General features: G+C 39.7%; 1 protein-coding gene across 2 annotated transcripts in view; it reads right to left on the bottom strand.

The window, feature by feature from the left end:
• Positions 1–208: 208 nt before the first annotated feature.
• CCDC93 (CCC complex scaffolding subunit CCDC93) overlaps positions 209–24997 on the bottom strand; it is a 115945-nt gene continuing 91156 nt past the window's right edge. Inside the window, exons 19-23 of one of the 2 annotated variants that reach the window (XM_020972918.2) lie at positions 24006–24088; positions 16754–16791; positions 15170–15254; positions 11319–11432; positions 209–613 (exon numbers count right to left, since the gene is read on the bottom strand). In XM_020972918.2, coding sequence (XP_020828577.1) covers positions 560–613; positions 11319–11432; positions 15170–15254; positions 16754–16791; positions 24006–24088 — 374 coding nt within the window. In that variant the 3' untranslated portion in view covers positions 209–559. Of the gene's footprint in view, positions 614–11318; positions 11433–15169; positions 15255–16753; positions 16792–24005; positions 24089–24997 lie in introns of those variants that run through there. The other variant, XR_002321756.2, reaches the window with a different exon arrangement.

Here is a 24997-nt window from a genome sequence, read left to right as displayed (position 1 = left end):
GGGGTAGGGAGCACTTACTGCCTTGTAACTTCTGTTTCATAATATTACTTTCCCATTTAGGCCATAAGAAGCCACAGCACATTACCTGTTTCTGCTAAGTGATTGTATCCTTCATTGCTTTCTTTTTCCCCTACTCCACCATGCCTAGAATAGTGCCTTGCACAAGAGGGGTAGGGGGAGGGAGGGTGGACAATAAATATCTATGGAATGAATGAGTTAATTTTTATTTTATAGAGACTTTATACAAATATTTTTCCTGATATCTTAATTATATGTAATGTTATTTTGGACATAAAAGAAAAATCTATACAGAAAAGAAATATTGGCCATATTACATCTTATTCTGTGGAAGGGCTTTTACTCTAGTTATACCCTTTGTGTTGAATGACTGTCATTAAGAACCTGGCATGGGAATGAAAGGAAACAAAATAGAAAAAAAAATCCAGGGTATTTGAAGCAGTCTGCCAATGTCTCTGGGCTGCTACTATCACGTTTCATAACATGGTAATCCATCTCCAGGCTAGAAAAATCAATTAAGGTTGCCAGCTGATGAGTTTTCTCAGGAAATATGGGATTTCACCTTGGACAGCAGTATTTCATTCTTGCGGCATTCCTGATGAGAAAGTGCAATGAGAAATTAATTAGAACAGCTCACATTTATATGATGCTACATGGTTTACAAATGACTTCTCTCACAACTACCTCATGGAGGTAGATGAGGATACACCAGTCTTTTCTTCCACGAACAAATCTTAACGGACCTGAGCTATTCCCCTCCACTCCCTTCCTCCCACCTGTGGAGATCTGAACAAAGAGAAAATGAAAATCTCATAGAACTAACCTGGAAGCTAAACTTTATATAATACATATGGACCTTCGTTGCTCAAGCCACTGACGTACTTTCTTAAACATGGTGAATCATTTTGTAATCTTGTGTCTCCTGTCCTCTCTCATACTGCCAAACCATGCCATTTACATCCTCCAGACTCTCATCTCTGTTCATCTCTAATACTCCCTAGATAAGGACAGTTCAGTTGCCCCAGTATTCTTTCTACAGTGGTCCATAGCTGCTATTTTTATATTCTTGTCTCAATAAGCATGACTTTTAATTTTTGTATTCTGACCTCCATCACTAAAATGGACAGGTCCCACAAGCACCCTATCCTCCTTCCCCTAGTTCCTTGATGGTATGTTGGCCTATGTCTCTCCATTAGACTAGAATAGGGATTTGTAGCCTTTTTTGTGTGTTATGGACCCCCACATTGACCCCCCACGACAGTATGGTGAAGCCTATGGATCCCCTCTCATGACAATATTTTAAAATATTTGAAGAAAACACAAAATTTCATTTAGAGATTAGTGGAAATAATGTAATTTTTTTTCTCTCTCAAGTGCAAGGGACCCTTGAAATCTGTCCATAGACTCCCTGGGGGTCCTGTAAATCCCAGGTCAAGAATTTTGGGTTAGAAGTTCACTAATAGTAGATGCTGTAGCTTCCATATATCCTCCACAGTGCTTAGAATCTCAGAATTGAAAGGCTATCTAATTCAAAACAACTGATTATTTAATTGACAAATGGTTATCCAGGGATAAGAGTCTCACTGCCTCATAAGGTAGTCCATTACACAGTTCTGAACAGATCTTTAGGAAATTTTTTCCTTAAACATGCTATAACTTTGCAACTTCTCCCCATGGTTCCTGATTCTACTCTCCAGAGTCAAGTAAAACAAGTCTAATTGGAAAGAGTTTACCATATCTAGCCAGCCCCGAACCCCACCATCTTTCTGCCATGCCACACAATGTGCATGTTCTTCTTTTCCCTCCCACTGCTTGCTCTAGAACAGCCATCAAATCAACACTACCATTCTTAGAAAGGACCTGTCAATTAGCATGATTCCACTTAGCATCCCTGTGATTCTCCAGATTCTCCCTGGACACTACTTCTTCTGTTAGATTGTAAGCTCCTTGAGGACAGGAACTGTCTTTCTTTTGGTATTTTTATCTCCTCCAAATTAGCACTATTCTTGTTACATTGTATACATGCTAATTTAATTCATTCATCTTTCAGGTGATTTGCCTTCAAATAATGAAGACAGTGATCATGTCTTCCCTCTCTCCATCCTCTCCACAGGTCTTTTCTTGAGGCTAAACATCACTGGTTCCTTTAACTGATTCTTGGTGCACAAAGTTTGGAGATCATTCCCTTCTTCTGTGTGTGCTCTAGTTTGCCAATGTCCTCCTAAAACATACTGTTTAGAACAGCACCCAATGCTCCGGATGTAGTCTTATCAGGGTAGAGTTTAGCGGGACTCCATCCTCCTTCTGGATACTGAAAAGTAGGCTAAGAGCATATTTAATTTTGGGGTAGCCAAATCACACCACAGGTCTTTTTCACACACACTGACTCATGTCTGATCGCATCTACACAAAGCTGTATTTGAACAGATGGGTTCTTGAACCCAAATGGAGGGCACTGATCTCTAATCAATGACATTTTATTAGATCTAGCTTATCTTTCCATATTGGCCACTAAGTTAATATCCCTAATTAATACTGAATGTCTGTTCTGAGGCTACTGTCTTATCTTCATTGAACTGCCTCAAAATGTCTGGTGTTCTCTTTATGTTTAGGCACAAGATCAAGTCTCCCAAATTCCTTTAGTGTTTACTATCTGTTTTCCTGTGCAATTCTCAAGCCTTCCTTATCTCTTTACAGATATTCTGCCCATTCTACCTGGGCATCCTGAAGTACTCTCCTTTTCTTAATTGGGTAAATATGCTTTCCAGAGTCTTCTTGGTGTTTATCTTGTGCTTTTAGGTTAAACCCTCTGCTAGTCTCTTCCTTATCCTGGCCTGACAAGCCAAGGTCAGGGCAAAAAAGGTTCGCTGTTGTCAGTCTGGAAAGAGAGAAGGCTGAGATGAGGCAGGAACACAGAATAAATATCATGAGAGAGAGAACAAGGAACAAAGACCTCTTCACTACACTCCAGAATATGACAAAGGGCTCCATGCCCTACTACTTGAAGTTTAAAGGCTGTAGTTCTAAGACAAATAAAATGGAGTTCCACTTAACATGGTGGGTAGCAACTCGTTACTCCAAGAAAGAGTATAGGCTACAGAGATAAAATAGCTTTGAGAGGAATTCTGGTAAATAAATGAGTGACAGACTCATAATTAAATACAAAGAAAAACTATGGTCATGACCCCGTGAGGACACCAAAGAGAATCACTAGGACTGTCTATGACTTGGGTAGCTCACAAATGAAAACTGAGGCCTATAAAGAACCTGGGGCCAGCCCAAGGAAGTATGGTTGGAGTTTATGATATCACACAGCACAGAGGTGCAGATCCTGTTTCTGCATCTACAAGGGAAAAGCACTGCATCTGGAGTCGAGAACACTGAGTTGGAGGCCCAACTTTGCTACTCATTATCATCCATCAAATCATAGGACTGTTTTAAGGAGAAAACAGAAAGTGCTAGGTAACCCCCTTCAAAAAATGTAATAAAAACGACGGCTCTTCTTTTTAGTATTATTCTCCTGGGTCCCAGAACACTGGTCCCAGGCTCTTGATTGCTGGTTCTGAGATGAAAGGCCCTTTCCCCCCCTCATTTCTTTCAAGGCCTGCCAACATGTGATCATTTTTCCTCTTCCCTTGAGAACTCTGGGCTTTATGAACTTCAGTGAACAGGGCATCTTTGCTTCCACACTTGTTCCCCATGGCTGTCTACAAAGATTTCAGCTTTTCAAAGTGTAAGTGAAGAAGCTTATTAGAAGAGAGTTAATGTGCTCAGCTAATAAGACCCCAGGCTGGCAGAGTCTAGCACCAGAATAAGGATGCCTTCCCCTAAGGCTCCAGGGATCCACTTAGCGAAAAATTCTCTTAAAGCCTTGCATTTTCTGAATCAAAAGGCCCTCTAAACCAATTTCATATTCTTCCTTGAGCTCCTCTCCTTACATTTCCTATTACTCTAGGGTCTTTTTTCTTTCTTTCAGCAGTCATTGTAACCGGCATCTCAGAAATATCCACAGAAGTTTGGGGGACAGAGTCAAATCAGTAACTGTGATTGTCATATTTTAAGAAGTAAATGAACAATGGAGGCTCCCAACAGACTATCTGTGCATGATGACATAGGGTCTTATTTCTACATCTGCTCAGTTAAATACAGGACCTATGAGATCATATGTCAATTATGACAGAGTAAAATGCATCTTGCCTCTGAAAAGCCTAGCCAGATTACTCCTGCCTATGGCTAGCTCTCCCTCCTCTGAGCTCAGAGGAATTACTGTCTTGTTAGTACCATTCATCATATAGCACTTCTTATATAATCTTAAAATTTTGGTATTATTGAACTTTTTACCCACTAACACTAACTCCACAATGGCTGGGATACTACCATTTCTTTGTATTCTCATAGGGCTGGTCTCTAGCCTTAAAGTAGCTAGCCACTCTATCGATATTTGTTGATTGACAATTCTCTCTCTCTCCCCTTTCTTCCCTCCCTCTTTCCCCCTCCTTCTACCCCTTCCCTTCTTCTTTCTCCCTAGCCCACCCCACTAAGAAAAGTGGTTTTACTCTAACCTACTCTTTTTTTCTGACCTGGGATGGTAAGTCCCTCTTTAGAAGGGGGGCTCACCATATTGACGCCAACTTATTATGGAGATGTGAATAGTTATAGACCTACTGTAGCTCAGAACTTCCAAACTCAAGTGATACACCAGCCATAGCCTCCCCCAATAGCAGGATTTATAGCTGTGTGCTACCATACCCAGATCTTTTTCGTTCCCACTTCATAATTTTTACTGGTTAGTGAAGATGAAGAAGTGTAAAATACCCTATTTGTGCCTAACTACTATTCATATTTCTCCCAATTTTTTTTGGGGGGGTGAGGCAAATGGGGCTAAGTGACTTGCCCAGGGTCACACTGCTAGTGAGTGCTATGTGTCTGAGGCCAGATTTGAACTCAGGTCCTCCTGACTCCAGGGCTGGTGCTCTATCCACTGCACCACCTAGCTGCCCCTTCCCCAAATATTTTCAATCAATCCTTCAGAAGACTGTGCTCTAGCAGTTCCAGAAATGCTATGGATTCACCCATACACAATGGGAACCAAAACTGGAGCCTTTGGGTGAGGTTAGTCTAAAAAAGTAGGCATGAACTGACTGGGAGTCTGTACCTTCCTCATGGCACCAGGAAACTGAGGAGCAAAAAGCTCTCACTGTGTGAACCTTAATATTGTCTGTCCTGCCTTGACTAAGAAAGGCAAGGTGTCCCTTCATTAAGCTTGTCTAGCAAGAGAAATCCTTTCTAAGTCTAGTGAAAATGGCTGTGGTAAGGCCTACTTTCTGAGGAGGATGTTTGTTCTAATCTTCAAGAGAAGTTTCTGTTAAGAACACAGTAGAAAAGAGTACAAATTTCATGGTTTTGGTGAATATCATCTATAAATGATTTCTGGAGAATGAGGATTTTAAATGGTGTAGAGAATTCAGAGAAGGCCTGAAAGGGGGCAGAGCCAAGATGGTAGAGTAAAAGCAGTGACTTGCTTGAGCTCTTCCCCAAACCCCTCCAAATACCTGTAAAAAATGCCTCTAAGCAAATACTAAAGCAGCAGAATCCACAAAAAGACAAAGTAAAACAAATTTCCTGCCCGAGACAACCTGAATGTTTTGCAGTTTGGTGTGGGCCCACAGGCAAAATAGGCCTCAGTGAACTTGGAACAGCACTCAGAGGACTGAATCATGGGCAGATGTGGTGGTTTCCAGGCTTCTCAACTCACGAACACAAAAGGGAACTTAGAAGGGTCAGTAGGAAAAGTCTGTGACCACAGTGAGAGAGAAGCTCCGTCCCAGACCCAGTCCCCAAGTGTGGCCCTGGGGCGGCGGCTGCTTCCAGAACTTCAGACTGAGGGGGAATTGAGTGGCTTATCAGAGGGGGATTGCAGGTATCTCTTTGCTGGTGTAAGATTCTCTTGTTTTGCCCATGCTTGGATTGGGGTCACAGTTCTGGGTGGCAGTCCTGGGGCAAGAAGAGTGTTGGTGTGGTGGAACTTGTAGTGGTGATGGAGAGGAAATCTTCCTCACAGTTCCAAGGCAGAAAACAGTGCTTGTGGTCACTCACAGATCACAGCACAGACCAGAAAAGGAGTAAACACCTCGCCTTTGATCATATCACCTTGGAAGAACTGAAAATTTACAAGTCCCTAGAAGTATCTCTGAAAACAGCTACACAAAACCCCTGAAGCTTGGGACAGTACATTCTCCACACTGGAAGCAGACCCCTACCTTAATAAAGAGTTTATAACTCAAGTAATTGGCTGGGATCATGAACAAATCTCGCAAAAAAAAAAATCAGACCACAGAATCTTTCCTTGGTGACAAAGAAGATTAAAACATACAACCAGAAGAAGACAACGAAGTCAAAGCTCCTACATCCAAAGCCTCCAAGAAAAATATGAATCAGTCTCAGGCCATGCAAGAACTCAAAAAGGATTTTGAGAAGCAAGTAAGAGAAGTACAGGAAAAACTGGGAAGAGAAATGAGAGTGATGCAAGAAAATCATGAGAAGTCAGAGGAGGAAACCAGGATATGAGGCTGGGGAAGGTGGACAAGAGTCAAGGGTTAGCACAGCTACTGCAATTTTGCACAGTACAGGGGGATGTTGGGTTGAAGTTAAAACAAGTTTCTTTACCACAGTGTCTCTCAATCCCTTTTCCGTTTGAGGACTAATGCCCTGGAGGGATCTATCTCAGCCGGACCTAAAAAAACTAAGCTGAGTTTCTGATCATAAGTAAGATGACAAGTGAACTGAGAGACCCAAAAGAGAGAATGGAAGTCAAGGCAATTCAGTGTAGTCAACTGTTGTTGTTTAGTCATTTTCAGTGTCTGACTCTGCATGACCCCTTTTTGGGGTTTTCTTGATAAAGATACTGCAGTAGTTTGCCATTTCCTTCTCCAGCTCCTTTTACAAGTGAGGAAACTGAGGGTTAAGTGACTTGCCCAGGGTCACACAGCTAATAAGTGTCCAAGGCCAGGTTTGAACTCAGGTCTTCTAACTCCAGGCCCAGTGCTAGAGGCCAAAGGACAGTGCTGATAATTTCCTAGGCCTCTGTACATTCTGAGGCAACATTCCTAAGAAGACAGTTTCAAAGCCAGTGGGCAAGAGAGCGGACTGAGAAAGATGGAGAGAACCTCCTAGCTACTGGATGAGGAGGATGAAAAGGACTGAAGTAAGTTTCCTGGCTACTGGCTGAGAGTACCAAGTGAGCAGAGAGCCATAGCCTTCCTGGAAAGGAAAGGCTTATTAATCACAGCATCTTCTGAAGATGGGGGACAGATTTGGAGGTGGATCTGAAAACAGCACGTCAGCTGAGGGCTAGAGCTGAGGCACTGAAGGAGGCATAAGGAACAGGCTGACAGCAGAGGATTATTCACCACAACATTCTCTCTTCCCTTCCAGTGACTACTTCTTCAGGGTATTAGGTGAGCCTGAAAATAGGCAGGGTTAACAGTGAGCTGGAGTAAAGAGCAGCGCCTGTGCCTGGTGGGGAGTGGGCCCAGCCAGAAGTATGATGGGCACGAGCAGGGAACACTACACTACAAATGGGAAACCCACAGAAGTTATACAAAGTGACGGCAGTAATAGATGTCACTGGCGGTTTTGCAGTGTTGGAGCCATGAGCCAGCCCTCCCTGCACGTGCCCAGGTCCCATGTATTCCCTGTATGTGCATATTTCTTGATCACCCTAGCTTCTATTACCCTTTCTCCTAAAATTACATTGTATTCATTTATATGTATGTATTTACGTATGTATATATGTATGTATATGTGTGTATATGTATACATGTATATATATATTCTGTATAAACTCATAGACTTATATGTTGCCTTCTCCATTAGAATGTAAGCTCCTCAAGGGCAGGAATTGTTCCATTTGTCTTTAAATCCTCCGTATTTACCAAAGTGCCTGGCACAGAGGAGGCAGTTAATGAATGCTTACTGACTGAAGTAAGCACAGTAAGAAAGTACAACATAGCACCTTCCAAGAAGTCTAAGAAGTCTCTCCTTACTCAAGTATAAAATAAGCATTTTACTTTCCCTGGAGATGACAGTCTAGCACTTTGAAGGTGTTGCTCCTGTCTCAGGAAATGTAAACATCACCAAACCAGTGCATGAACATTTATCATTTTTGTCTTTGTTTTGTCTTTGCTTATTTTAGTTCATTCAGGTTAAAAAAAGAGGAGCCCAGAAGTAGTAAAGGCATTCATAATAGTCTTGAGTTCTGAGTTTTGGAAAACAGTATGGAAGCATAAATTTCCAAAACCTGATACAACCTCAGAAGTCATCTAGCCCAATTCTTACCCCAAGAATCATCAAGTCTCTGCTTAAGGATCTCTAGCAAGGGAGAACTCACTGTCCCTCAAAGCAGATGATTCTATTTTTGGACAAATTTAACTGTTAAGAAGTTTTCTATTATTTTGAATAAAAAATCTGTCTCCACATAATTTCTTCCCACTGGTTTAGGTTCAGAAGCTCTTTGGGTTAAAGCAGAACTGAAGATTGCTGTCACGTCTACTCTTTGTCTTTCCTCTTCTAATCCCTGTATGGCATGATTCTGAGTAACCTCACTAGCCTTGTCAGTCTTTAGAGGGATTCTAGTTAATAAATACTGTCTATACATTTAAGAATGACATCCAGAGACTCTACCTCATCATTTCCCATCTGACAATTTTCTTGGACCCCATGATATCCTGAAACTCACCATTCTGCAAGATGAAATCAACTCTAAAACTCACTTCCTCAGCTCATTTCCCACACTGGCTCATCATTCTCCAAGATGTTATCAATTCTGAAACTCACAGCTCTTCAGTACCCCTGGCCCGCAGTGGGGCCCCTCTCTCTGGTAGGGGACAGTAAGGGGTGGACACCTAGGAGCTCGTCTCAGATCCCCAGTTTGAGAAGTACATCCTGAGAATTCACCTCATCATTTCCTACCTGGCTGCTTTCATGGACTTCATGATCTCTAGAAACTCATCATTCTGCAAGATGAAATCTAATCCTGAAACTCACTTCTTCAGATCATTTCCCACCTTGGCTACAGGACTTCTTTATAACCCATGATAGGTAACTTCCCTCACCCTGTCCCCACTGATTTTCAACTTCTTTTTATGTATTGTCTCCTCTCATTATTATTATTATTATCATCATCATCATCATCATCATCATCATCATCATCATCATCATCATCATCATCATCATCATTATCATCTCATTGTTAGTTCCTTGAGGGCAGGAACTATCTTATGCCATTCTTTGTATCCCCAGAGCTTAGCTGAGTGCCTGAAACATAGTAGCCTCTTAATAAACGTTTACTGACTTCTGATTCTGACAAAGTCAGTCCCTCTGCCATTTTGAATTCCACAAGTATTTACTGAATGTCTACTATGCATAAGATAATGTGTTTGGGGTGTTGTGAGGGATGCAAAGAAGAATAAGACATGGTCTTTGTCCTCATCAGCTTCTAACCAATTGGGGAGCAGAAAGCTAGCTAGGCCAGGTGCAATGGGTTTCAAAGAAAGGAGAACTCTCAACAAGGAGTGGATAGTGATTATTCCACAGGAGCTGGTCACCTTCTCTCTTTTCAATCACCACTGTCAATACTTCATTTTCCAAGGAGGAGACTGAACATTACTCCTTTGGCTCCATACAGTGCTTCTTTCCCTTTACATCTACTTTACCTATTAGGCTATTACCACTAGAGGATAAAAAAGTGATCTCTCAATTTTCTAAAATCAATGCAAAACTCAATATTAACTCATTTTAAACTGCTTGATAAACCAAAGTGTCCTTTGATAACAGTCATCAGTTCTGCTTTTCCCAAAAGGCCAGAACAAGGCCCAGAGGTAGACAGAAGTTACAGCAAGGCAGATTTTGCATCCAAAAGAGATTTCTGTTCAGGTGAGACTAGATGACCTCTCAGGTCACTTCCAAAGCTTATATTCAATGACTGTGATAAGCAAGACAGAAGCCTGATCTAGAATTAGGCTGACAAGGAAAAATGCCCTGACGTTAAGGCTGATGAGACCTTGGGATGTGTTATCAGGAGATATGGAGGGTTCTTTTTAGAAGGACTTTTCAGACAAGTCATATTTCTGGAAAAACAGGAGTAGAAGTTTGCCGAGACACATAGGGACAGGCTATGTGAGATCTAGAATTCTGTAAGTTGGATAACTTTCAGTTTCAATCAAAAATATTAGTTTTTATGATGGTCTTTATGTGGGCTGATGCCATATGACATTTGAGTGGAGTTTTCAGTTTAATGTGCTTAGGTTAGAGCTCATTTAACCCTTGATGACACAGGCAGCATGATGTAATGGATGGTGTACTATACTTGGAGGGAGGAAGACCTGAGGTTCAAATCCCACCCTCAGATGCTTCCCAGGCATGTAAACCTAGGAAAGTCATTTACTCTCTATGTGTTTCAGTTCTCTTATCTATAACATAAGGATAACAATAGCTCTTTCTTCATAAGGTGGCCCGAGGTTGGAAAAAAAATAATGTATGTAAAGCACTTTCCAAACCTCAAAGCTCTTAGTATAGCTAAAGCTTCTAATAATGCAATATCTCATAACACTTCAATTTACTTATAAGACTGAGGAAACGCAGGCAGATGACAGCCAAATACCACATTTCACATGCAAACTGAGGTTCCAACTGACCATTTCTTGCTACAATTCTTGAAAAAAAAATCACTAGAAAAAAAATCCTCACTCTTCTCTTTGAAGAAGAAACATTTTGAGGGGGGCCAAATGAAAGCAATCTAGATCCCATCCACAGTGGTAAGAGTCACAGGACCTCAAGAGTTGGAAGAGAATTCAGAGGCCCTCTCGTCCAACCCGCAGTTACACAAGAATTCCTTCAGACAACACAGCGGACAAGGGTTCCTCCACCTTTGTGTGATGACCTTTACTGGGTCAACTTTTTAAAGTTCTACTTCTTAGGATGTTTTTCATTGTATCAAGTCAAAATCTGCCTTTTTGCAACTTTTACCCATTGCTTCTAGTTCTGTTCTCTAGGACCAAAATGGTACAAGTTCAATCCCTTTTACATGATGGTCCATTAGGATACTGGAAGACAGCTACCGTGTCTCATTAGTATTCTCTTTTCAAGGCTAAATGTCTCCAACTTCTTCAACTGAGTCTTACATGGTTTGAACTCAAGGTCTTTTTCATCTTGGTTGCCTTTCTCTTGACATACTCCAGCTTATCAAAGTCCTTCCCAAAATGCGGTACCCAGAGACAACTTAGTTAAAACCTTGCTCTTACCTCCTTGAATTCTTTCACGGTTTTAAAATATAGCCTCTGTTTTTCTAATAGTTCCAGATATTCATCATTTAACTGGTCTCTTCTCATTTTGTTCTCTTGCTTCTTCTTCTCCAACTGTTGAAAAATTTTAAGAGAAGATAGTAAAAAGAGATGTTCCATACCAGGTCCACTAACAATGACAGGAACCTCATTAACATTAGTTCAGAGTTCTAGAAACACATCATTTTTTTTTCTCAAGCCCAACACACAGGGCCAGGAAAAGAATATTTGTTTTTGTCATTTCCAGTCCCTACCCCTACAACCTACCAATCCCTAGTGACCAATCTTCCTTTGAGGTCCACTCCATCCAGGTATGTCATCCTATCCAGATCTTGGCAGTCACTATCTACCAGACCATAGGTCATTTCTCCCCTTACTTAAGGAGTTTAGTACCTGGCTCAGTTTTCCTCACTACACCAAAACTTACCTTTTTACTTACTTCAATGTACATGCAGATATTCCCTCAAGTATCCCTGCCTACTGGTTTATCAACCTTCTCAACTTTATAATGTGTATGTGCCTTTATTCCACTCAAATATACCTGCCTCAGTCTATCTTTCCAGCCTCATTATATATATCACTCCTCTTCCTGTACTCCACGATCCAGCCAGCAGACTGTTCCTCACACATGACACAACATTTCCCATCTCTGTCTTTGTACTGGCCAGCTCCCATGCCTAAAATATGCTCCCTCCTTACCTACTTCTCATAGAATCCCTCCCCACCTATAAGACATGGCCAAGTACCATCTTTCACAGAAAGCTTTCTGGTCCTTACCCCTCCCCTTACTGCTAATGTTCTTCCTCCCTAATTTATATTTATTTTGAATAGCTATGTGTATATGTATATCTGTGTATATTTTATATATACATATGTGTGTGTGTATGTGTGTATAGGTATAGGTATATATGTACACACACACATATACATATATACATACATACACACACACACACACACACACACACACACACATATCTAGTATACCAGTTGTCTTCTTGGATAGAATATAAGCTCCTTGAGGGGAAGGACCATTTCATTTTTCAGACTTGTATTTCCAGTAACTCAGTAACTCGAATAAACTTGGCACAGAATAGGCACTTAATAAATATTTGTTAATTGGTTGCCCTTACTTCAACTTACAGTGACTCCACCTTTCCTAGACTATCACCTCTGTTCTGGCCTCACTTTCCTCTCTTCCAAAGCTTGATCCTTTAATGAGCTAGTTTCACTTTACTCTGCCCTCCACTCTTGAATCTCTTACCCTTGTCATCCCTCATCCCTTTCCCAGCCCAGAACTCTGAAATACTCCTACCATCTGACTTTTCTTCTCTACACTACTGAATATTTCTAGGAAAAGTTTTACCTGTAGTTTGGGTCTGTTAAAAATTTATATTATCTAACCTCAAATGGGCCCTCATTGATGCATGTCATTCTTTTTACACTTTCCTGATCAACTATCTATCAAATTCCCCAGAACTGCTCTTCCAAACCTATTCTCAAACCCTCTATGACATACTCTCCCTACTCCCCGCTTAGCACAGGACCTTGCTTCATACTTCATTGAAAAAATTAAGGCCATCTGTTTGCAGCAACCTGTCCTTGAAATTACCTCAGGATCATCTTTGACTCTCTCCTACTTTGCTCTTATATTTAATGAGGTGGATTTTCTCCTTGCCAAGGTCAACCCTTCTAGAGGCTTGTGTCCTTGATCTCAATCTCTCCTGTCCTTTGTAGGAGCTCATCCTATCAGTCAATTTCACCTCTCTTCCTAATGTCCTAATGTCTAACTGTTGCCTTCTCTGTTGCCTTTATTCACTGGCTCTTTCCCTGTTGCCTACAACATGCCCAGATCTTTCCCATCACTGAAAAGCCTGCAATTAACCCTATCATACCTCAAGGGTCATATATTTCAAGAATTCCAAGGAAAAGTTATCTACACACATTGCTTCCACTTTCTCTTCAGCCCCTTGCAATCTGGCTTCAATCATCCTCAATACTTGACTGAAACTGTTCCATTGCTAAATCCAATGACTTTTTTTCAGTTCTTCTTTTTGAGCTCTTGGCAGCGTGTGACAATGCTGATCACCCCCATCCTTCTAGATATTCTTCTCTCCATGGGTTTTTGTGACACGGCTCTGTCATGGTTCTAATGGTCTCTCGCAGCTCTAAGTTTATAATCCTATGATCCAAGATGAATTCTAAAAATGTTTTGAGTCATGGCAATATCACTGGAGTAAGTGTGCCACCACTTAAGATGACTATTTTTAAAGGGACAGCATTAACTTTAAAAGTATAAATGCTGGCATTAAAAAAAAATCCAGTCAAATTATATCACAATTGTGTCTGTCCATAAATACCTATAGATCTCTCTCTATAAATCTATATCTATCTAGATTGATAGAGGTATGCTTTTGATAACAACTTGGCCATATCATGTTTCTTTCTCCATAAAAAAGAGTCCTTGCTGACAGTAATGGCCCGAAAGCAAAAACCTTGAGAGAGAAAAGGGAAGAACTAAAGGGGCCTGGACTATTTCCCTCTTTATACTTTCCTTAGGAAGTAAGCAGCAACAAGGGGCTGAAATCTCAACAAGTACCTTCTGACCCACAGAATCCTGGACTTAGAAAGGAACTTAAAGGCCATCTAACTCACATCTTACCAACAGCATGAATTGCTTGAATATCTCCACTAATCAGAAGCTCACTACCTAATAAGGAAATAATCCATTGCATTTCTAGATAGCTGTCAAAAAAATATTCCTTCTATTGAGCTGAAATTTGCATCTCTAAAGCTTCCATACTAGCTTATTATCAGCAGAAGCTCCCCAACAAGAAAAGTTGGGGCTAGAAGGGATGACTGGATAAATTAAAATCTACTGACAACTCCCAAATTCCAATTATGCAGGTCCCTGCTAACATTACAAATAATCGATAACTGCCTGCATTTCACCATCTAGGGACGGGGAGCCTGTGGTAGCCAACACAGGTTCACTTTATCTTTTTAAAATACAGACTAACTGAAATTTTACACTGATTTTTAACGCAAAATCTATCAACAGCATAAGTAGTCACTGCTGGTATATTTTTAATAGGCCCACAACTGAAAGATTAGCTAGTTCCCACTTGGAAAAAGTAGGTAGTTATGAGTCAGTTTCCAGAAAACTCAGTGAGCCTATTTCATAACTGACAAAATACAACAAGGTAACTTACCACCCTAATCTACAGGTATGATCGCACTTAGCCAAACTGTGAAGCAGGTAGTGATTATCTCTGGTGCCCTGTCATGCCCTCTCTCCAATCCTTTCTCATCCTGGGGCCCATAAACCATCTGAGGACTGCCTGTATGTTAACTGATTATCTCTTGGTCATATTTATAATTTAGCAGAAGTTTCCTAAAACCCCCAAAAGCTTTCAGGACCCAAAGGAAATAATTTCTGATGTCAGAATTTCAGGTATTATGATACCCCAATGAGGGAGGTTACTTTGGGATGAAGGGCTTTCCCAGTACCACTCAAATCACACAATGAAGACCCAACTTCAACAGCTGGCTCTGCCCATGGAGAAATCTGGAAAAAGAACTGCAATTCATTTGGAGGGACAAGGTGTCACTGGAGGGCTCACTGCATTATTTTTAGAGCCTTCTCTACTAGGGGAATGAGTGGTATGCTAATCATTATAATTATCATTTTATCATAATTATAACATTATCCACTTATTTATTATAAAGGTGAATTGCTTTTCTTGAGTGAATTTGTTTTCTTTTTACAAATGAAGTTTCAAGTTTAGAGGGAGAAAAGAAACCCAGCTGACCTTCATCCGATTTTGTTTAATTCCATCTACAATCTGTTCCATCTGTCGCAAAAACTGGTCACGGGCAGCTGAGGAGGCCATTGCTCTGGAAGAAAAGCCAGTAGATGTCATTCTGGGAGATCCCTTGGGGCTCAAGTCACCAGATCAAAACTGGCAATTTTCGAGTAACATTAACTCCTTCCTGGAGGGACACCAATGGCAATTTCCAGCAGTTTGTGTGGTACAGAGGACAAAGTGCTGGAATTCAAGTCCAGGAGACCTGCATTCAAATCCTGCCTGTCTCAGACACTTACCAGCTGTGTGACCCTGGGCAATTCACTTAAAACTCTCTTAGTCTCTGTTTCCTCATCTGTAAAAAGGGGGATAATAATGACACCCACTTCCCAGGGCTGCTGTGAGAATCAAATGAGATGACATATATGAGGCACTTTGTAAACCTTTCAGTGCTGTCTCAATGCTAGCTAATATTATTAAAATTATACTTTATCTTTGATTTGTTAAGTATCCTCCCTCCACTTTTTCTTAAATGCTGTGTATTTACAAACTAATGGCTTTTAATCTAATTTATTTTTTAAATTATTAAATGTAAAATTTGTTTTTTGAAAGGGGAAGTAAAGGAATTTTGGAATTGAAATCCTTGATTTTTATGATTTCAAGTTATCCCAAGAAAGCTGGACAACACAAGGTAAAATAAGAGTAAAATACAACAGAATTGACATAAAATTATAATGTTAAATTTTGTACTTAGAGAAGATATGAGGTATTACACTCCCCTTTTTGACTGCAGGCATGGGTTGGGGAGGAAGGTTAAAGAAATGACTAATATGAAAACAAAAAGTATCAATAAAATGAAAAAAAAAACCACCCAGGATTTAACCAAAGAACAATAACAGTAACAACAAAAGGAACAAAGAATTAAAAATGTGGGTGACCCAAAGGACAACAGAAAGATATATGGTGGGTGGAGCATATTACCAATAATTATGGTTCTGAAAATACGAGCCTGGAAAAGCAGGTGAGCTGGCGAGGCAACACTAGTAAGGGAGAAAGCTGATTGCTAAGTGTTAAACTAGTAGCTAATGAATGCAAAAAAAACCTAAAGAAAGGATGACCGTACATGGAGAATTTCCTCTTTGTAAGATTTATGGAAGAATGTGGAAGAGAATCACACTAGATGAGAAAGCAAGGTTGGGTTGTAAGTTGCAAATGTTGAAAGGTGTGCCCATACTGTTGAGATCACAGATCCAGTTTCAATATAAATTAGCAAATGTTTATGAATTTAAAAAGATGCATCACAAAATTCTTTTAAGTAGTGAAATTTCTAGTACATTTAAAAGATGGTTTGATTTAGATATAATTTCCTACAGGAACAAACTGTCTAAATCAAGATATATTTATACTTAGCAACAAGCAGGAACTGCGTGTCTAAGAATGGTATCCTCCCCCTACACCCTCAGATGATTATGTATACTTTTTAAAACCACATCTTTTTATTCCATCCACAATAGAAAGATAATGCATTTCAAAGTACAATGTGTGCAGCATTTTATAGAAAGGGAGAACCAAGTGGTAATGTTTACTTACTGTTGGAAGTTTTCATGAATTGAATTCAGCAAAGAAATCTGGGGAAGAAAAATTCTGTAAGCAGAAGATTAACTGATTCGAATGTTAGGAAGCCTACTTTTCTTTAATATTGCTAGGAAGTTCATGCCTTGCTTATTTATGCTCCCTAAGGAACACATGCTTTCCAACTAAGATGCACCCAAGGAAATTACTTTATTGCTCCTATGCATGGAACTTCCTATTTGAAAAAGATGTATTTTAAAAGGGATTTTTATATTTACATAAAAGAAAAAAAATCATTAACAACCAGAAAAGACAACTCACAAATGTAGAAGTAATCATTTACCAAAGAAAATCTGAATCCCAGGTTCAGCTGGGGGAAGCTGAGATAAAATCAGTGCCATCTGAGTGGCACTGCTACCACTGTCCCTTCCCCACATGTTGATGTGCGATATTTTAATCGCTAGGAACCCATTAGCGGTTTAGTCACGTGGAAAGCAAAAAGAATGTGTGCACTCACAAAATTTCTTTTTTTGCACAGTCTTCTTGCCAAATCTAACCCACTGTTGAATCCTTCATAGATCATCTTTGGGGGTCATATCGCTATTAGTGCCCTACCTCACAGAAACTACTTCAGACCCATCCAGGAAGAAATTCCAAGAGCCTAAATTCTAGGAAATTCCAAGAAATTCCTTATTCTAACCTACAGTTAACAGTGAGGAGACTTGGGTTCCAACCCTAGCTCTGATGCTAAGTGGCTTTGTGGCCTCTAGTAAATTACTTACCCTCTCTGACTTGGAGATTTACCAGCTGCAAAATGGGAATGAGAATTCCTGCTCTCCCTACCTTATGCACAAAACAAAGGTATAATTCAACACCGTTTAAATAGAAATTTATAGTGGTTTCACCACAAAAAGTTTTGAAAATAAAATATTACAGACATGAAAGTAACTTGAAAAAATAAAAAATAAAGCACTATAGAAATGCAAAGGACTTCTATTATAATATCAATAGGAGAAGGGTTGGGACTAGACCTATAATTTTAGCTCCTGAAGGTGGGAACTTTCTCTCCCAACGCAGGCTGGTACCTTCTCTACAATTTAAAGTCTTAGATTATTGCCTAAAGCACTGAGAAGGTAAGTAGACAGTATTAGTAAGGTTAAATATTAAAGGAGAAAAATCTAACTTCTTGTAAAAGCACTAGATCAAGAAGTATCCATGAACAACAAGGTGCTTTGAGTATAGGATAGGCCTATTTCAAGGACAATCTCCCCAAAGTGGTCAAGATAAATTCCCAAGAACACGGGGCACTGGACAGACTGTCTGGGAGCACAGACCCTTAATGTTCAACCCACATCACTCTTGCCCCCTGCTTCCTGGCCTAAAAAGAACAAGACAGAAGGTGATATTAAACACTATTTAAACGTAAGTATAAAGTTCAATCAACAAGAGTCAATGATACTGATGATAATTAAGTGTTAGAGATTCAGGGTCAGGTGACAGAGTGTTTATGGCAATGCTTCCCATACATTTCTAACAGTCATCTTATAGGATGACAGAGTTAGAGTTAGACAGGACATTAAAGGCCAGACATTCCAAAACCCTAATTTTACAGATCAGGAAACTTAAGCCCACAGACATTATATGACTTGCCACAGTCATACAGGCAATAAGTAAAAAAGCCAGTATTTGAATCCAAGTCCTCTGGGATCAAGATACATCTCGTCTTGAATGGAGCTATATGAACTAAAATTTATCTCCCTCATTCTACCCTCTGTAATGGCCAGATAATGTCAAACCACTGAGGAATGGTTCTTGACACTTACTTGTTGGCTGCAGAGTGCCTGGCACACAGTAGGCACTTTATAAATGCTCCCTGATTGACTGATTCACAACCTGGACCCTGAGCCAAAATGTCCCTACTTTGATAATGTGATTTTCTTGACATTTTGTAAAGCCTTGATCAAAACTATCTGGCAGAAATCTCACATGGGTTTCAAAAAGCTAAAGGATGATGTTGGGAAGATGGGGAAGAGTCCATGAGTTATTATTTTAAAATGCAGAACAAACATTCCAATGTTTTATAGAACAGAACCTAACCACTGCTTAATCACCACACTGATATAGTTATAAACTCATCCATTTGGCAGGAGTTAAATGATCATAAGGCTAATGGGGCAGAATTTGTGTTTAAGTGGCACAGAAGCTTTTGGGGAAAACAAAACTCCAGTGATATCTCTAAACGGCCCCAAGAATCCTACACTTACATGACCCTAATTGGGTCTAATTAATCATAGTACTGATTAATATGGCACCAAACTGGGAAAAAAACAACAACCCACCATACATAGCCTTTATCTTATTGCTCTTTGCCAGTTGTTCACCACAAAGCTGCTGTTAGCAGAAGCCAGTGTCCCTTTGCAGAAATGGGACACTGGCAAAAAAAAAAATGAAAGAAAAGAAAAAAAAAGAAATGGGACACTGAAGGTGGAACTTAGGGTCTGTTTTTCCATGTTGATGATCACTGGCTTCAAACCAAATCAGGCAGTCAAGACACAGTGAGTAAACCCTTGTGTATAGCCCTGTGCGAGAAACTGTGGAAGGGAAACAAAAGAAATGAAAGCCATGGCCCCTGTTCTTGAGGAGCTCACAGTCTAGAGGGGAAACAAAACACGTACACATGTAAGGACCATGCCAAAGAACCTAAGAGAGTAAGACCCAGGGAGGCATAACCTTGTGCCTGATGCTCAAAGGCCTATTCGTCATAAGGTTCCAGACCCGCCCTCCTACCTTTCCAGTTTCCTCGCACCATATACCCCTCTCAATGTACTCTTCCATCCAGTGACACTGGCCTCTTTGTGCTATGATCTTCGTCTCTTGGTTGCAGGATTTTTTCTCTAGCAGTCACCTATCACTGGAATGCTCTTCCCTTCATCTCTGTCTACTGGCTTCCCTTCAACACCCAACTAAAATTCCACCTTCTATAGGAAGCCTTTCCCAACCCCTCTTAATTCTAGTGCCTTCTCTCCATTAATCATCTCCGATTTATACTGTAGGTAGCTCGTTTGTATGTATTTGTTGGCCTGTTGTCTCCCTGGTTAGATTGTGAGCAGTACTCCTTGAGGGCAGGGACTCTCTTTTGCCTTTTTTTGTATCTCATTGTACTCAGCATATGGTATGCTAAATAAATGTCACTGGATGTCACGTCACCTCTTTGGACTTCAGTTTTTTCATCTGTCAAATAAGAGGGGTTGACTAGATGATTTTTTTTTAATATTTATTAAATTGAATTGGGCAATAATTTAACTTTAGTTTAACACCAGCAATTGCTAATCCAGAAGAAATATAGAAACTGGCAAGATCCCTATTCTCTGGATCCTCAATCTGATCTTCTGTGGGTTGGGAAGCAGCTTTGTGACAAGCCCCCAAACTGCCCCTAAATATCCTTTCTTACAAAGCCATACAAATTTACCACAGTGCCTTAAAGAAAAATAGGGTTAAATGATATGTTGATCGATATAGTGTCCTGCTATCTATAGGAAACACACTTTCTATTAATTTTTTGTGAAAACATTTCTCTTAAGTGAGTCAAGGAGAAACACTTTATTTTTTTTAAAAAGCAATTTCTATTGATATCTTTTGTTTTTACTTCACCTTCCTTCCACACATATCCTAATTTTCTAACCAGAGAACCATTCCTTATGACTAAGAATAAAAGAGAGAAAAAAGGAGATCTGTAAAACCAACATATCAAGTGATAAATTAAATTACATGAGATTAAGAAGCTTTTGCAGAAATTCATTGCAACTAGGATAATAAAGGAATATACTGATTGGGAAAAGAATCTCTGTGTCAAACCTCTCTGATAAAGTCTGACAGTCACTATACATAAGGAACCAGTACAAATATATAAGACCAAGAGTCATTCCAATGGATAGGCAATCAAAAGATATCAACAAATCGTTTTCAAAAGAAGAACTGTAAACTATTAACAACCATAGGAAAGACTGCTCAAAATCACTGATAATGTAAAAAAAAGATTCAATACTGAGGTTCCACCTCACACCCAGAAAGTTGTCACAGATGATAAAAGTCAGCGTTGGAAGGTTTTTGGAAAGAAAGGATTATTAATGCACTACTGTGATTTGGTTCAATAATTCTTGAAAGTTTTTTGGAATCATGAAGCAAGTGACTAAAATGTCTATCTCTCAACAACATACACATTCAATTGGGTATGGAAATCTGTCTTACCCTACAGGAAAATAGGGGGAGAAGGGGACAAGAGAGCAGGGGGGGTGATAGAGAGGAGGGCAGATTGGGAAAGAGGGTAATCAGAAGCAAATACTTCTGAGGAGGGACAGGGTCAAAAGAAAGAATAGAATAAATGGGAGGGCAGGATAGGATTAAGGGAAATAGAGTTAGTTTTTCACAACATGTCTACTAAGGAAGTGTTTTGCATAACTGCACATGTACAACCTATATTGAGTCACTTGCCTTTTCAATGAAGGTGGGTGGGGAGGGAGGAAGGGAGAAAATTTGGAACTCAAAGTTTTAAAAACACATGTTTTAAAAAAAAATGTTTTCACATGCAACTGGGAAATAAGAAATTTAGGAAACAGGGTACAGAAGTCTATCCTGCTCTACAGGAAAATAGAAGGGGAAAGGGATAACAGAAGGGAGGGGGGAGAGATAGAAGAGAAGGCAGACCAGGGGAAGGGGTATTCAGAATGCATGCCATCTTGGGGTGGGGGGGAGGGGTGAGAGATTTGGAACTCAAAACTTGTGGAAGTGAATATTGAAAACTAAAAATAAATAAATTTATATTAAAAAGAAAAAAAATAAAGAAGGGGTGGCAAGCTGAAAAAAAAAAGTCTATCTCTCTCTGAGATCCTACTGCTATGAATATACTCCAAAGAAGTCAAAATAGAAAAAAGGCCCCATATACACCAAATTATTTATAGTATCCCTTTTTGTAGCAGCAATGAATTGGAAACCATTAATTAGGGAATGGTTAAACAAAAGCTAGGTGGCACAGTGGGTAGAATGTCGGGACTAGAGTCAGAAAGGCTCCTCTACCTAAGTTCAAATCTAGTTGCAGACACTTACTAGCTGTGTGACCCTGAGAAGTCACTTAACCCTGTTTGCCTCAGTTTCTTCATCTGTAAAATGAGCTGGAGAAGGAAATGGCAAACCACTCCAGTATCTTTGACAAAAAATACCCAAATGGGGTCACAAAGAGTTGAACACAACTGAAAAACGTCCGAACAACAACAAAAGAAAAAATTGACTAGAGTACATGAATATAATGAAATTTATTATGCCAGAAGAAATGATGAATATGAATATACAGAGAAACATGGAAAGACTACATGAACTGACAAAAAGTAAGCAGAAGTAGTAAATAAAGACACAAAATGATTACAGCAATGTAAATGGAAGAACAACAACTGAACACTATAGAATTATAATGACCAAGGCTGATCCCAAAGAAGCAATGAGAAAATTCACCTCCTTTGCCTCCTTTACAGGGGTGAAGGGGTATGGGTGCAGAACAATACGCATGGATTTTTTTACTCTAATGAGTACAAAATGAAAGTACAGACTAAAGGGAGATATATATCATAATGAAAAGAAGAGTGGACAAGGAGTTAGGAGACTTGAGTTTTAATCCCAGCTTTATCAATAACTAGCTGTGTGACTTTGGAGAAATCATTTCACCTCTCTATCTCATAGTTTCCTCATCTGTTAAACTGGTTGAATGAGAAGATCGTGAAAGGGTCCCACTGATTTCCATGATGCTGGGCTTGAGTGGAGAATTGCTAAGGGGATGACGCAGAAAGGAGAGATCAGAGTGTGACATCCCAAAAGATTTCCTGGAGGTGATCATCAAACCAGCTTTAATAGGAGGTGATAAATATGGAATGGTAGAGCTGTGAAAGAAGGGTACTCCTGATAGGTAGCAAATTGAATATTTTAATTTTTTTTTTTTGTTAGGCAATGGGGTTAAGTGACCTGCCCAGAGTCACACAGCTACTAAGTGTTATGTGTCTGAGGCCGCATTTGAACTCAGGTCGTCCTGAATCCAGGGCTGATGCTCTAACCACTGCGCCACACAGCTGCCCTTATTTTAATTTTTTTACAGAGGACTTATAAATCTAGGGTTTGGTCTGCACAATGAAGATTAATTATGTTTTCATAAACACAATGATTCTAAAATAAAGTACCTACTGCTATGCTCTGTATATTGGAAGTGCTCAGTTAGTATTTGTAAACTAGAGCCTTCTCAAGTCATTTAACCTCTCTCAAGCCTCGGTTTCCTTAGTTTTTAAAATGAAGTTGGGGGGCTGGGGTGTGTATGAGGCTTCATGGCCTCAAAGGTCTCTAGGATCCTATTTTTTTTCCCCTCCAAATTCAAATTCAACAACATCTTTTAAATGTCCAGGGCACTATACTAGGAACCTTATTATCTCCAACTATATAACTAGGAATAAAGCAAAATTCTGACAAGGTATTATTACATATCAAGGCTTTCTCTGCAGTGAAAAGAAGTTTCCATGAAAAGCTCTCCCTGATTTTACCTAGTGGTTTTTCCCTGTTTCACTGGACTACATTAGGATAGTCATTGTTATAAGAAATATCTAAATCCTAGAGTCTTCTAGAAACTTAATAACTGCACAAAACTCTCCCCCTTTTCCCTGAAAGGGATTTTCAGATCATTTTACAAATGAGGAAACAGATTCATTGAGGAGAAGTGGCTTACCCAGGTCACACAGATAGCAGAAGTGCCAGAACCCTGATCTCCTTAAGAATACTATGGAAGTGTTCTTAGGTTATAGCATCTGTGTATGAGATCACCTCAATGAAACTACACCTCTCTAAGGGTTAGGCTGAGTCTCCTCTTTATACAGAGCCTGATGCTTCCTTGTACACAGGAGTAAAGGGTAAAGAATAAACTAAAGGCTGAAAGTTTTTACATAGAATATTCGTAAAGCAATTCCGAAGTCATCTTCTCTACTTTAATTTGCCATGTGTATGTGTGAGTGTATGTATGCATGTGTGTATGATTGCATGTTGTATGTATGTGTGACAGGAAGAGAAAGGAACAGAGACAGAGACACAGAGAGAGTATAGAGTGTGTTTGCACATACAACAGGGGTATCCTAAATATGAAATGCATTTCTGACTTGTGTGTGTGTGTGACTTAGACTGTGTCCCTGACTCTATCATTATTTGGTTACTTAATTATCATTCTCTCTTGTATTAAATTTCTTACCTCTTTTTCCAAATAAACCTTCTTATCATCCAGTGTGTTATACAGAGTGAAAAACTGCTTGGTTTCTTTGTGGGTTGCTGACACTGCATAAAATAAACAAATAAAAAAATCAGTGAACTATGAAAAAAAATGCTTCATGGAAACTATTTTTTTCTTTCCATTAATCTGAAATGTACACCCTATAGAACTGGAGATTTTTCTGTGTTTATGACAACCTATCATTAGGACCAGAGCCACAATGAACCAAAAGCAAAACAGGCTATGATGGCCACTTATGTGATTCGGTGAATAAAGTCAAAGCTACAGGTCATATGAAATATCAGACCAACAGGCTACCATTTCAGCAGCCTGACTCCATACTGAACACATTAAAGATCTTCATGGCCTCTCTCTCCTTACAAAACTGGAAGATGATACTAACAAAGGAGTTTATTTGGCAAGATTTTCCAGTCATCAGTGATCTAGCATTTAGGTCCCAGGGAAAAAATGGGCAAAGGGAATACTAAGTCCAGTAGACGATAAACATCCGAGCAGGGAGAAAGCAACTAAAAACTTTAAGAGTGAAGAAGGAAAGTCTTAATGTGGGGTAGATATGATTAAAAGCTGGGGAGCTACTAAAATCAACACTGCCTGCCTAAAATTCTCTGAATCCAAGGAGGTGCAATTCCACTCAAAATAAAGACAGTGGCATGATGGGGGGCTGTTGTTTCCAGTTCAGTCTCTAGGGCAGTTCCAGACTTAAAATTTATGCAGGAAGAGGGTGTGATGCCACTTCTTTTAAGAATTCTTTCCTGATCCATCCAGTTATTAACATTTCCCATTTAAGCCTCATGGACCATTTTGTCTGCATTCCTCTAAGGCATAGTCAGAAAAAAAGAAACATCTAGGTGGTGTAGTGGATAGAATGCTAGCCCTAGGGTGAGGAAGACTGGGGTTCAAATACAGCCTCAGAGACTTCTTAGCTGTGTGACCTTGGGCAAATCACTTAAACT

Source organism: Phascolarctos cinereus, unplaced genomic scaffold (genome assembly GCF_003287225.1).
Source record: "Phascolarctos cinereus isolate Bilbo 61053 unplaced genomic scaffold, phaCin_HiC Scaffold_726;HRSCAF=1367, whole genome shotgun sequence".
Lineage (NCBI taxonomy): Eukaryota > Metazoa > Chordata > Mammalia > Diprotodontia > Phascolarctidae > Phascolarctos > Phascolarctos cinereus.
Note: the sequence above shows the minus strand (reverse complement) of the source record. Positions and strands in the feature narration are given on the sequence as shown.